The sequence below is a fragment of the Centroberyx gerrardi genome, chromosome 18, assembly GCF_048128805.1.
Source record: "Centroberyx gerrardi isolate f3 chromosome 18, fCenGer3.hap1.cur.20231027, whole genome shotgun sequence".
Lineage (NCBI taxonomy): Eukaryota > Metazoa > Chordata > Actinopteri > Beryciformes > Berycidae > Centroberyx > Centroberyx gerrardi.
The window spans coordinates 24,287,350-24,302,396 of NC_136014.1; the positions used below are offsets into that span (position 1 = coordinate 24,287,350).

The 15,047-nt window shown below is 42.2% G+C and overlaps 1 protein-coding gene across 1 annotated transcript; it reads left to right on the forward strand.

The window, feature by feature from the left end:
- The first annotated feature begins 411 nt into the window (after positions 1 to 411).
- On the forward strand, positions 412 to 14,259 carry LOC139909129 (AN1-type zinc finger protein 3 homolog). Its single transcript, XM_071896086.2, has 6 exons — positions 412 to 852; positions 7,476 to 7,516; positions 10,442 to 10,633; positions 12,135 to 12,200; positions 12,295 to 12,465; positions 14,069 to 14,259. Exons 1-6 carry the CDS (start codon positions 785 to 787, stop codon positions 14,221 to 14,223), a joined length of 693 nt encoding a protein of 230 aa, XP_071752187.1. The 5' UTR covers positions 412 to 784; the 3' UTR covers positions 14,224 to 14,259.
- The last annotated feature ends 788 nt before the right edge of the window (positions 14,260 to 15,047 follow it).

Sequence of the window (15,047 nt, forward strand, 5' to 3'; positions counted from 1 at the left end):
TTTGATAAGATTTTCTCCCAAGGAATCCCAGGATTCAGGAGATTTCTGTTAAGTAGGTGTGACTTGGAGAATTAAATAGCTTTACAGTAACAGTGAGTACAGTGAGAGCAAGTCAACCCCTATACATTCTCTTATTGTGCTTACTTCCGAGTGAAAACAACAGTAAAATTGAACTATTCCCCATTTTGCCAACGTTATAACTGTCTACAGTGATATTTACCTCTCAGTTTGTGGCATTATGTTGCCTTCATTTTGCTGGGCAATATTGACATTACGGTTTGATGGACGCGTTTCCGGCCCCGCACACTCCGTCCCAGCGACGTGTGAGTAGGGGTGGTCCCGACCAGCGCGAGGGGAAGGCCTTGCTCTATCTATTTATTTTCCTTTGAACAAACGTCCCACGGATTTAACGTCTCCGTGTTTTCATTTAATGCTGTGCCGATGGATATGTGGTGAATTTTGACGTGTTTTTAGTTCGTGTAAAACACTCGGACGCCCCCCCTCTTTTGTTTGTGGGTCGTAACGTCCGACGGTCCAGCTGATTGCATTGAGTGCCGACCGTTCAATTATTCCCAACTGAGCCGTTTTTATTAGGCTTAACGACGGGGTTTTGTACTCGAAACGGTCCAGTTTCTTTACCCTTCTTCCTCAACTTGTGGACTTTAAACGACGAGGACATACATTTTTGTTTAACTTGAGTGTGGGATTTTTTTTCATTGAACGACCAGGCCCCGGACTCATCCCCAGCCTCGCGTTTCCATATCGGTTTTTTTTGTTGGAAGTCATGGGAGATACGAGTGAACGAAGCAAACCACCTAGTCTACCTCCCCGGTGTCCCTGCGGATTTTGGGGGTAAGAATATAACGTCTAAATTAAGTTAAAGTACCGCTTGATTGAGCCGAGAGGTAAATGTGGATGTAATATGCCCAACGGCTTTAGCTAGCTAGTCCAAACCCATTGTTGTTGTTCTGTTGTGCAGGCCGAGGGTGGGGGGTTGGGAAGTTAATAAATACCCTTTTAGCTTGAAAACCGGCGAATTTACCACCGTTTTCTACGTTTTTAAACACATCCCCGTCGTGTAAAACGTCAAATGCCGTTTCGTAGCGTTGCGATATCGTGTTTTAACGCAATTTGGGGTTTCAGGAGATGACGTATCCGAGATAGAAAATGATTTATTGCCAGCAGGTTCCTTTTAAACCTGCCCTGTGTTTTTCTACCCAATCACCTCGAAAATAACCAGCAGTAAAACAATTCAAACGCCTCTTCGGGTTATATCCTTAAACTGAGCTGTGCTGACTATCTGTCTTAGTTATTTTTCATCCCTTTACATTCTCTCTTGTCAAGTGGTGGATGTGTTTTGCATACCGGATGTGATTCACTGATGTTTCCCCCTTAGGAAAAATAACTACAGTAATCCTATAATACATTGTACAAAGACACATTACAAACATTACTGCCAAGCTATGAGTCCTTATATGACTGTTGTAGTCATGTAATAGGAGATACAAATACCATGAAGTGCGATAAGATTACTGTTATCTCATTACTGAGCCCCACAAACGCACTGTAAGCTCCTAAGGGTTATTACAGGAATATTAAAGTGATTTCTTCTTTGTAGGGTGGTGACAGTTCTTGCAAAATACAGCCAGGAAACCACAAAATCCTCCTATTTTGAGGTATTATCAAAGCAAGAACATGATCATATGACTACCCCCCTCCCCCTCTACATTCACTGGCTTTACATTATGGTGTCCAGTAAGCAAATTGGGACCAGTATCCCACCTGTCAATGTCAGGTGACACAAATGGCAGCATTGTGTTTACGGTCCTGTCTCAGAATAACACCTGGCCTCGGGCAACTGGCTGTCCAACACATGCTCTTAAATCAAATCATAGAAACTCAAAGCCTTTTAAAAGGTCTTGAAAACCGTTTAATATCATTTGTAAGTCTTGAACTCCGCTTTAGAGGTCTTGAAAATGATTATATTTTTGTGTCAGTGCTGATGACAGCTGATATTTTGTGCCAATATGCAATATCTTTAAATATGACTATTTTTATGTCCAAAAAATGACATGTATTTAGTATTTCCACCAATGATTTTGTTCTTGCCAGGATGGAAAAGCCTCTGAAACAGCATTTAGACCATCATGGGACAATAAAACTCTCTACTGAAAACCAGACTAATGACATTCTTTTAGGTGGGGTAGAAGCTCCTACAGGCAGGTTGGGCCCCACCCCACCTGATTAATTGTAGGTGAAACTTGTTTACTGCCTTTTAAATGAAGTTAATGTACTAAAAACACTATTGAACAATTAAATGAATAATTTAAATGTGCAAAGAAAACAGATTTTACACACTGTTTTCATGTAGTTTTGGTCAGGGAGGAGCCTCAGACTGGCCGATATACGACATTTAACAAAAGCCCAATATCGGCCCGATATATCAACAAACCCATATATCGGTGTAATCCTGGTAGAGGGTATAGGGATTAAAGTTTTTCTGTTCTCTCTTTGTTTGTCTTATCTCCTTTTTATTTGCTTTCCTGCTTTGTTTTTGCTCTGTTTGCTACTCTTATGAACTAATTTTGTTAGACGCACCTTAAAAAAAAATATTTGACTTGGCTGTGCCCACTTCTTTCAGTGGGCATGGTAGAGTCTTCCCACCCATCATCCTAATTACAGTGTCACCTGTATTGGAGGGTGCGGTTAGAGTAAATGACTCGTGATTTCTCATCTTACTGGCTGATCATCTGTCTACCGTGAAATGTAGGCTATCTTTGTGCCACTGATGCCAGGGAATCGTTCTGGGGAAATTTTGTTTGGCCTCTTTTCAAGTCACCTTATCTGGATATGGCTATCAATTTGGCATAGCATTGTTTGATAAGAGAGCAACTTTTGCTACTGATATGAAACGATCAATAGGTTATTTTCGGCTTATATTTAGATCTTGAGTCATACAGCAGCGTTTAGTCAAAGCCTTTGGTATATAATACTGTCACAACGGAAATTTCAGTCCCGCTTCAACACTGTTGCAAGAGATTGAATTCATTATTGAATTCTGTAAGCATTCAGTACTTTCAGCAAATGTGTTGTGCAAGTTGAAATTTCCCTTCAGCGTCACTTCGAGAGGGAGCAAACGTGAATAGTTAAAAGACGAAGGAGGAGGATTGGACTAGACGGAGCTGCAGCCTGGCTCTTGACAGTAGACTGCAGCAGTCAGCACAAAATTTGAACTGCTGAAAACATGACAACAGTGTCAAACGGTCCGCCACGTCTCGAACTGAATTCAGGCACGTTGCCATTTTATACCGGTGTTTTTATGAGATTTATTCCTCCAAATAAAATTAAGAAACGAGTGGAAGAAGTGCAGTTGGGAATCTCTACTGATGTAAATTATGTGATATCATGTGAGTGGGAGTTGTTTTTGTTAAAATCGACTTCTTTACAGGTTCATTTTTGTTTTCCTCCCCCTGTATCTAAACTCCAGTTGGCTGTTGACAGGATCACTATCAGATTTCAGTCTTGGCAAGTCTTAGACTGCTTCACACTGCAGGACTGGACCGACCAAATCAAACACGTCTGAAAAAAATCTTGTCAGGCTCCATCTGGCCTGGAGCCGCCGGGAGGCCAAAGTTCACACTACATGATAATCTGACCGACTGTCAGGCCTAAGTGCCGCCACTCCCCACCCAAACCCCCCCCCCCCGACAGTTGGGATGGTCTAGTCGGGCTTAGAATCGGCATTAAAATCAGCCTTTATCCCTTGACTACTTCCAAGGCCTTTTAACACTGGAAGGCACTCGGAGAGCACAAACCTCCGCCAACGCTGAACAATTCTCCAACTTGCTGTTACACCCAAAGACATCATTCTTATCTCATAAATTTCAAGTTAAATAGATGTCTTGACCCTGCAAACATATCCGTAGGATTTGGAATCAAGTCTCTATCTCTGTTAGTTTCATAATTATGGCTAAAAAACGATAATCGTTTAATGGCAGACATCCCAGATCTGGATCGCCACCAAAATCTAATCAATTGTTCCTTGGCCCAAGGCCTATCTGTCGACCAAATTTCATGGAGACCAGTTCATAAGATTTTGAGCTATCCTGCTGACAGACAAACACAGACAAACTAAATAATGGGTGAAAACAAAACCTCCTTGGCGGGGGTAAAAAAACAAAACGTGTCGGCCTGTCCTGCTGCATTGGTCACATAGCTCCTGTAGGCACAATGATCTGAAAACCCTACAGACTTCCAGCCTCTGTGCTATTGACAGGACTCATTGCTGACAAACGGCTCAGCCTAATGTATTGTGTTGGTGCTAATGTCAAAGTGGAAGAAAGGTCCAGAAGGTGAGGGACAAACATAACCTACCTGAGGGAAAGGAGAATATATTAAGAAGACATTTCCAAAATGCTAAATGACCATTTAGGAGAAGAAAATCATTACCTGAAGTTTACAAGCCAATATTTGTAAAATGTAGACTGCCCAGTCTGGAAAAGTCTCATTATTTTGTCAACCATGGACTTAATTTATGTATTGTCCTTTTTAAAAAATACCGTAATATGTTTAAATTTTGAGCTGTCAGTCATTTTGTATGAGTAGTCTCACTCAACAGAATTTGTAATTTCCATGTGAGATGATCAGATGCTTTTTACAGATCCATTAGCATAGTTGAGATTGTTTGCTTAAATTGACTGTATTCAGCTACAGATTCACACATTGGCACAATAACATTAAAGATGTCAGCCAGTTTGCAATGAAGAATCACTTTATTTGCAAGAGCACAGGAGACATTAGCAACACATTGTAATGCTGTACATGTTGACACACATGGTACAAGTGCATTAGGACGTCATATACTACACAAAGGGAAAGTGCAAGACATATGATAGATACTAGAGCTGCACAATTCAGTGAAAACATAAAAAATTTAATATTGGAACAGCAATTTCAAGGCTGTGATGGGTTAAAAAGGCAGAGTTTGTTAGATGAAAGATGTTTCGCTCCATTATAATCATTTAGTTTACAGATACATGCATGACTTTTTCCTGCCTGTCATGCCCATCCACTCTTAGATTAATCAACTCTTTGTTTGTTTGGGTTTTAGTCGACTTAGGCTTTCATCGCTTTAGTTGATTAGTCAGTTTTAAAGGTTATCTTTTAAAATATTATTTATTTAGTTTACTTCTGGCATCAGATGAGTACACGTAGCATTGGTCTTCTTTGATGAACACTAGATCAAAATGTAGATAAATGTAGAGCAAAAATGAGGGAGAAGACATGTCGCAAATCTGTTGATTAAATGGACTAATTCAGTATTCCAATACAAAATCTAGTGATGAGCAGAGGAGCATTAAACATTAGGTTAGTTGAAACTTTAATGATCCCGGTGGAAACTGGGTCATTGTAGCGGTAAAGAAAAGGATACGCTGTAGATGACAGAACAAAAAGAATGTTATGAAGATACAACAACAAAAAAGAACATTTTTGAAGACAGTACAACCTGCAGATAAAGATACACTGCCTTTTGTCACGATTAAACGTAATTATCAGCTTGAGCGCGTTAAACATAATCACAAATAATAACAGATCCCCTGCATGTTGTGTCCGTGTCTCACACCACTACAGTTACAAAAAAAACGTAGGGGACAGACTGATCCAGAACAGGGTTTGTAGTACAATATACATGATATCTGCTTTGCTAAACACAATTGGACTTCATGTCCCTTAGCAATGAATTTTCATTTGTTCTTCTTTCTTATTCTGCTGATTTCGCATTCATTAGCCATGTTCAGTCAGAAATAGGCTGATTTTGCCAGCTTTGTGTCTTTATTTTGGTATTGGTATTAAATTCAGTTCCAAGTAGCATTTAAAAAGTCTTAAATTTGGCTTTCTGAAACCTGCAGATATGCTGTTTATTCTGACAGATTGCGGGCGATATCAGAGGCTCCGATTGTATCTATGCAGCAGTCTGCAGCTACAAAGTTTTGAACAGGCAAATCATGTATTTCTCACTGCTTTGTTATTGCCTTTCATTTTGATTTGTTAATATAGCTAGTAAGTACTAATGAGATTGCATTAATTGAAAATAAACAGGAAAAAATTCAATAAAATTGCTTCAGAGCTTACCGTCAAACCCAACAATGGATGCAACTGCTCTCCAAGCATCGTTTTGGAGACGTTTATTAGTGTAGTGTTTCAAATACAAGCTGTAGAGAACTGGGAAGCTTTGAAAGGCTGTAATTGACTTCTCATCCATTTTGCACTTGCCAGGCAGAACTATTGTTCATGAAACAAAATCACAAAGGGAGACGAGGAAGCAAGGGCATCTGGCTGCTGACGGCCGATGACTGTGAAAAGTTCGGCTTTCAGTTCAACTTTTTCTCAGCCGACAAGCTTGTTGAGTTTCCACACATCAGCTGAGTTTCCCGGTCGCTCAGCTCTGTAGGAAATGAATGGACTTCCGCTGATCATGTTGCTCAGAGTGTGATCACATTGGTTAATGTTTGTTCATTCCCAACCCACAAATGGGCACACACACACAAAAACACACACACACACACACTTGACAGTCAGAGGCGAGATCAAAAGGCAGCAGCAGTTGCCTGTTGCTCGTTTCTCACAGTAAAATAATCAACTTTATTACAACCTTATGCTCCTGCCTCGAGTGACTTCTGGCATCTCCCTCTCCCACGCCAGTGTGCGTGTGTGTGTGTGTTGTCACTTCCTCTCATCCTGCCTTCAACTTGTTATAATACACGTCCTGTGGCCATGGCAACTACAAAGGCGCAAAAAAAATGGGTCGTCGAGATGAAACATCAGGAGAGGTTGTGAAAGACGTTTTTAGTGACGTAACTATCATTGTGCTATTAAATAAGGGCGAGAGCCTGCTAGTGTCCCACTGATAATGATAAAGTACAATCATACCTGTTGAGAAAGGGTAATATACCAGTTTCTCTAGAAGTGGCACTTTGATTTGTCTTTCATGACATATATTTACTTTCGGCAGCATAAAATTGACACTCACGAGCGCCGGTCTATGTAAAAATCTGTTCATTTAGCTAGACATAGATGAAGTTAGCTTTACGTTTTACGAGAAAATCATGCTACAGATAGTGTGATTCAGCAAAATATGTCTGATGAGAAAATATGTTACTAAAAAACACATTAAAGAAAGTTTACATGGTCTTCGTTTTGTACTAAAATTTTGGTACTGTGACAACACTTGCAGTAACTAGAAACGTGTCTTGGACGTTTGAGGAAACTGGGTGGGTGGGTGAGAGTGGGTTTGCCAGTTGGGTTATCAAGTGGACACTTTCCATCATAACAAAGGTTATCACTGTCACTATCATTTTTCTCAGAATAGAGACAGATTTCCTTTAGTGGAAGTCCTGTTATGGGTCTGACAAGCTTAGCCGAAGAGTTCCTTCCTTCATCCAGTCAGAGTTTGACTTTTTTTCTCCTCTCCTCAGGTCCAGTAAAACCATGAACCTCTGCTCCAAATGTTTTGCTGGTAAGTCTTTCTCGCTCCCTAACACACTCTGTTCCTCAAATGACAGAGATGAGATGATGAGACGAGATCTACTTTATTTATCCCTGATAGAAATTTGCGTGTCGTCCTGCAGCTGAGAATTGGGAGAAACATACAGGGAAAAATTTGTGACAGAGAGATGAGTGAAAACGAAACAAAAAGAGAATGTGGTCAAAATGAAACACTGAACAGAAAATGGCAAAAGCAGAGACACTGTCTTTGACCACATGGTTTCTTGAAACCTTTAATGATGCATCATGCAGCTAAATTCATACTGTTACAAGGGTGGAAAATAACCACCAGCCAATTGCTGACAAATTTTTGCTGGGTCTGCAAAGTTGACCATTCACTTTGGCAGGCAACCAACATCAATTGGTCATCCTATTCTATCCTAATCTATTTGTCTGGTTAAATAGTAAAAATGGCCCATGGAGTTTGAGGTGTGCCACCCATTGAGCCCTGAGGACAAAAAAGCTAGTTTCCTACTCTTGTGCTGTCAAAAGTCTGTCATGGTACCAGCAGCCATTGGCAATAAAGTCTGTATGAGTTGTAAACATTTGTTCAGAAATGCATATATTTGTGTTTCACTTGCCTCCACTGGTTCTGAGATTGGTTGCACCTGTAAAATACATGTTCAAATGTTGCTTGGCTATAATGTTAGTGGATGCAAATTTTAAAATGTGTACACCACTCAAACATAGGTGGTTGCAGAGGTGCTTTTAAAATATGTTTGAATCAATAGAGGATATTGAATTCCAAGCCTCCTATGGTGGTTGGTCTCTTTTTGTCTCTAAGGGATCACTTTTACATTTTAATATTCAGCTGGCTAATTTTCTTCACCAGGCATATGTCACTTATCATGGGGGGTGGGGGGGGGGGGGGACAGTTCTACATTTGTCCTTTCTCTAAACTTGCTTCTTAGCATGCTTAGCATTCCTCTTTGACAGCAGCTAGCTGCAGCTCGAGGCTAGGTGTGCCAGTTGATTTCATTGAGGAATGCTAACAATGTTAAGAAGCCATTTTAGGGAAATAGAAAGACAATTAAAGGGTTTCACTCCCAAATGAGATAACCACCATTTGGCAAAAAATGACGCCTAAACTTGTAAGATGACTGTTGGCATGAAAGAAAAGCACACTGTGGTTTACCATTATTAATGTTATCAACAATCTTAAGTGCTTTGCTTACAGAGTAGTTGTGTTTTTGAGGGTTTGGTTATCTTTGCGTTCAAAACATAGACTCATGAATTTTAGGTTCCAGTGTTTTTCCAAAGTGGATATCTAACATTTTGTTATGAAACCCCTAAAATGTAGATCCATTTTTCTCCCTCAATGTGACAAGTGTCTGGCAAAGAAAAACACCCAATTAAAATTTGAAAATGTCAAGGTATGCCTGGAAGTTTTCCTCATTGACTTCTATAGTCTGTTTTTCGGAGGATGGGTTGAGGGTGCGCTGGAGCCCTGGCGGTGGCCATGGCAACCGGTGAATATGGCAGACAGCGAGGACCTAAGGGCCCCCGCTTTTGAGTCAAGCATCACAGACAGCAGAAGAGCTCAGAATAGACTCAATACACATGAGTATGGAGGCTGAGAAAGAAATGGGTTAGCCCACGTGTGGAGGGGAAGCTAAAAACTAGGCTGCCTGCTGTCCGGTCCCGTCGAAGCTTCAAGCTGTGGAAGAGCAGCAGGGTGGCAGACTGAGACCGAGAAAAGAGAATTTCCTCATGGATCAATAACGTCTCACATTATTACCGTCATTGTATTAAGAGGTCTGAAGTGCAGGTCAGTCGTCTGAGATGATCATACCTTTCTCAGACCGGATCATGTGGGTTTATAGTGGTAAATCATGTCTGTAAGACTTGACAGTGTAGCTGCACATTCAAAACTCTGAGTTATGAGTAATTGGCAGTGTTAATGCCATGCTTTACCCAAGGAGCTAAAAAGTACCACAATAAGGTAGGTAGAACTATCCACTTAACCATGTAGGTAGACTTCGACTACTTTTAAGTCCTTTAAAGCTGCACTTGGCAACTTTGCCTGTTGGTGGCTCCAAATGGCAGCAAGAGGTCACTGCAAAATTTGAATGTCATACTCAGAATTCCTGTAACATGATGTCAGTGAACTGCACACATGTTCACGTTTACCAAGCCGGCGAGTCCGTGATCGCTTTATTTAAGGACACCAAAAGGGGCGAGAGAGGCAAAAGATCTAACGTTGGTGAGGCCAGTTTTTTCTGGACAGAGTGCTGCTCACTGCTGTTTGATTCGTCACTGCCTGTAGGTGGAGACGTGACCAAACCGACACCACAACTCAATAGGGCGAATCTGCAGTGTCTCAATTAGTGGGGATGGGACTCTCTGCTCTGTTACAGCCACACTTTGTGATTTAGCCTAATAAGATGGGTGTATGTTTATATAAAAATCTTGCCTAGTGCAGCTTCAATATGTTAAAAATCAATATATGTTGGCCTGCCTTATTCCATTGGTCACATAACTCCTAGTAATAGCTGTAGTTAAAGTGGTATGAATACCCTATTTTTCCCCATGCTCGTAACTGCTACAGAACAAGCCTTTATTATTACCGATGTTTTGACAGGCAGGCTGTGTTCATTAGGGTGTCCTATTTCAACAGGCCCATCCATTGAAATAGAAGTAATAATAACAGCTTTTTCTGCATAGGGGTTTGAGGTTTGCAGCTGTACTTTCATGTTTTCTGTATTACACATCGTAAGAAGGCACATTATTAATCCAGGATTGAGTGGTGTGATTTCCCTAGACTTTCTCAAATCGTGTTTTCACTCTTTCTGTCCCGTCTCTCTCTCTCTCTCCCTCTCTGCCTGTATCTATCTATTTCTCTGTCCTATTTCTATATTTCTGTCTCTGCTCGTTTACTTGCTGTCCTTGACCACAGATATCCAGAAGAAGCAGCCAGGGGAGGACTGCACCTCCAAGCCTATCCAAAGCACTGGGAGTAGCCAATCACCTGTCTTCAGTAGCGAGACGAGCAGTAGCAGTAGCCAATCCCTATCGTCGTCGCCGCCCACTAGCTCTGAGCAACCGTCAGCCGAAGAGCCCTCGCCCACGTTTCCCAGCACGAGGGAAGGTAAGACGGGACAGCTAACGTTTTCATGCTCAACACGGTGGCAGTAATTATTATTTGCCAAATATCCATGGGAATAGGAAAAATACACCACCAAACAACAAAATGGACCCAGGAATGCAAGGTGCATCGCCAGTAGCTGTTTTTTTAAACGGTGTTGAAGTGTTTTAGGGTGGATTTTTCCTTTTTAAGTCTTTAAGGTCGGCCCAGTGTGCTGCTCTCTCTACCTTGAGAGCAGTGGCAGAATCACTAATCGGCAATTAGAGCAAACAAAAAAAATACCGGAATTTGTCTTGGTGATATTGGTGCAGAGACATGACAACTAAAGTAGTACCGCAGTACACACTGACACACATGGTACAGTGACAACAAGACCTTGCATACAACGCACAGGGACAGTGCATTACATACAAAAGACAGTAGACAACACATATCACTCCACAAACATACTGTACATTCAGTATCAAGTAACTGGGTGCATTCAGATAGCATGGCGAAGGTCGCTATGCTGAGGAAGGTTGTGCTAAACATGCTTAACGTGCAGCACTGCCCTGACAACATTCTTTTTGTACATGGTATATACAGTATATATTGTATTTGGATACAGGGCATAGTCAGATTGGTCTATAGATACACATGGACTGTTCAGGTACTTGCATCGTACAGCTACCTGTCTTTTATGCCTGTTTGGATTACATAGTTCTCACTGTCATACAGTCTGATGTTGACAGCGGAGACAGGTAAATATGTGAAAGTCGACATGGCCAAAAAAAAATACAAATTAGATGTTTAGATTTGGTTCACTGATGAGTTATGAGTAGGGACCGCTTTATACCTTGTTTCTCCATGTTTTGTCTTATTTTTTCTCCTTTTTGGGCACCATATTGCTTCTACGCGTCTAGAACTAAAAAAGGGCTTCAAATATGCTTCATAAAATCATAGGATCCCCAACAAATTTTTTCAGTACGAGTCGACATTTACTTGTTTAAGACGTGGAGAAGGATTGTGGAGCTAATATGCCGTGTTCAGGAGCCCTACTCACAACTCTAATGCCAGCAGTTTACATCCATCAATATTAGTCACTTCTTCTCTTCATAATGCGGAATTAAATGATGGATGACGGTATGATTTACATGCTGTAAAGAAAGGGTTTCATTCCAAATTGCCACGTATCCATTTTGACAAAAAAAAACTGATTCACCCATGATTCAGTGTTTGAAAATGACAGATGACCCCATTCTCAATATTGTTACTGTTTGAGCTGTAAATGAGTTACAGAGTAGTAAATGTGGCATTTGCGCTGACAAAATGATTGATGGCACAAAACTGGTAACTTAATTCCTTGGTTGTCAATATGACAACACTTCAGAGATATTAAATGGTGAACTTCTGGTAGTGATGTTTTTTTTTAATCCAGAATGGATGTATGGCATTTGAGAATAGAACTCCTCATGTCTCATTTTGGAGCAGAATCTTAAACTGTCTCTTCATTTTCCATCTGCAGGCGTATCATGCACAGAAACAGCCCAAGGCACACTCTGCACACCCACAAAACGTCCTCGTGAATCAGGTACAGTCGGCTTCTTGTTCCTGCGCTGTAGCTCTGCGTGCTCTGCCCCACTTTGAGTCCTAACCGTTAACCCCCACACGGTTTTTCTTCTCAGCCTCGGGGTCAGAAAGTGAGGCGACGCCAGAGAAACGACCACGGACAGAAGAGAAGGAGGCGGGCGGCGAGGAGGCCCGCGGGGGTCCCAAGCAGAAAAACCGTCGGCGTTGCTATCGCTGCCAAACCAAACTAGAGCTGGTACAGCAGGAACTGGGCTCCTGTCGCTGTGGTCAGTACCCAACAGATCAATGCTGTTCTCTAAAGCATCAGGTTTTCATTCTAACGAAACTCTACAGCAGCTAATTTCACAGATTAGTTCCCCCCACTTTGGTTGAAGATGTGCTAAGCAGTGAAATCAGTTGCTGTAGTGTTAACCTGCAGACCTACATGCTCCTGTGTTACGACGCCACATGTTTGAAAACCACTCTAAAGCAGACGTGTCAGCTCATGGGTTAAATCTTAGTTGATTCTTAGCATTTCTGTTTTATCACCCTTGGTGTACCAGATGGGTGGGGTTTACTGCATGATGAGGGCAATTAAACTAATAAAAGGATTACAGAAGTTTCTAACAGAATTTCAAATACTTCTCTGTGATTGTCTAAACTCTTGTCCTATACGGCAAAACTCACCTATCTGGCACCTAAGTAGGCTGAAACAGGTCATGAAAATACCTATTTGCACAACATGGCTATTTTGTAAAGATCTGCCTCTTGTCTGATGCAAACTCTTGTTTTTTTCAATCCACCCCAAGTAAGACTGTGTATCTGGGTATTTGGACATTTTTAGTACCGATACAGGTATCATTACCTCAAAATCAGTACTGATACCAAACAGTACTATTTTACACTTGGATGAAAGCATTTTAACCGGTTTAGGTTTTTCATTAATCTGTTTGCTTCTGCAAATGAATTAATGTCAAAATCCTTCCTTGGATAATGCTAACTCATATAGCCTTTACTAGTGCTCTGATACATTTTATCATTACCACCATTTGAAAATGTATTCATCATTTTACAAATTGTACAACGTCAGAGATCAAACTGCCGTTGAGAGGGTGCACTGATATGAAGTAAGGATTCCTTGGGGAGACACGGATACTTTGAGGACCTGACAAAATTTCAGGGTCTCCCTCCTGTCTTGCTGTTCTCTTTCTGTCTTTGTGTGGGAGAGACTGTCACATCAAAGTTGATTGTGTATTCTGGCAGTATAATGTTTACTTGCTTATCAGCAAACATGCATACCTCGCAGAAGAGGAGCGCTCATTTGCAGCTGTTTAGGAGAAAGTTTTATATTTCGCTTTTAAGTTTCAATTTGTCACTTCCTGTACTCAGAGAAGATTTCCCATCAGTGACCATACTGACACCAATTAATTCAATTAATTTGGGCAAATAGGATGAATCTACTGGGTTGCAGCCCCAATTTATGATTTTAGGCTGATATTTTTACACAAAAATCTTGCCTAGTGCAGCTTTAAGACCTGTTCCAAATCGTTAGGGTCCACTGGTAAGCTCGGCACACAGATGATGCACCGAGCCGCACTTATTTCAGTAAAATTAAACTTTTATAACTGGTTGACCTGTTATTCCTGTAACCTTCCTCCCACCGAAATACACGCTGGGGGTTGGAAGCAAGCAGCGCAAATCAATTTTATTGAAAAGGTCAGAAGGAGTATTGTTTTGCGAGATATGTATGTTTGCCGATCAGAGAGGCGAGATTAAACTACCAGAATCTGCAGTGGAGTTTGACATGATGTTCTCTCCCATACACACAGCGAGGAAGACGGAACATTTTTCGGGGTCACCTCCTCCCTAACCTCTCCTTTCCCCTCCCAGGCTATGTATTCTGCATGCTTCACCGTCTACCTGAGCAGCACGACTGTCTGTTCGACCATCTGGGCCGCGGGCGCGAGGAGGCCGTCCTCAAGATGGTGAAGCTGGACCGCAAGGTGGGCCGCTCGTGCCAACGCATCGGGGAGGAGTGCTCCTGATTGGCCACGCTGCGACCAGCCATCCAATCGGAGATGAGGCGCTTAAAAGGAGGAGGAGGAGGAGGAGGAGGAGGAGGAGGTGATGGAGGGAAAGCAAAGGAGGGACGAAAAATGGGGTGATGGGAGGGAGGGGGGGGGAGGGGAGGGAGGGAGGGGAGAAGAGGAGAAGGTGGAGGGAGGGAGCATGGTTGCAACAGCCTGCATTTGACCCTACAATTCTGGATCTGAGCTTGACACAAGCCCTGTCGACGTCCTGACGTCTGTTTGGACTCTACTCTGGACAAAAAGCCGCTCGGGGGGCCAACGGGGGCCGTCGCGGCTGTTCTGCGGAGCCACATTCAGTATCGCATGTTCACGCACACAGCCTTAACTCCCCCGGTCTTCAGAGAGGACGCCGCCGCCGCCGAGAAGGATCCGGTCAGCCGTATATCTCGCACAGGCACCCCCCCCCCCCCCCCCCCCCCCCTGCTGTATCTCGCCACGGTTTCCTCCTCTTCGCTCACGCTCCTTCGTTCATTACAGGAAGTTATGGAAGACGAACTGTTGTAGCGTTTCGGCTGAACTGACCCGTTTCTCTCAGCTGGATTCTCATTTGACAGCAGTTGGGTTTCGTTTTGTTTTTTTCTTTTCACATTTCTCGGTCGTGGGGGAGGGGATCCAGCTCTATCCCATGACCACTCCTCAGGTTGTCATCAAGGGGTTGGAGTATCAAACCTGTAACCCCACTTCTTCTTTTTTTGTTTTTCTTCCCCCACCCCACGTCTGACACCGTTTTGGTTCATGCACGGCATCGGTAACAGTGTTTAGCTCGTGCATGGTACCAG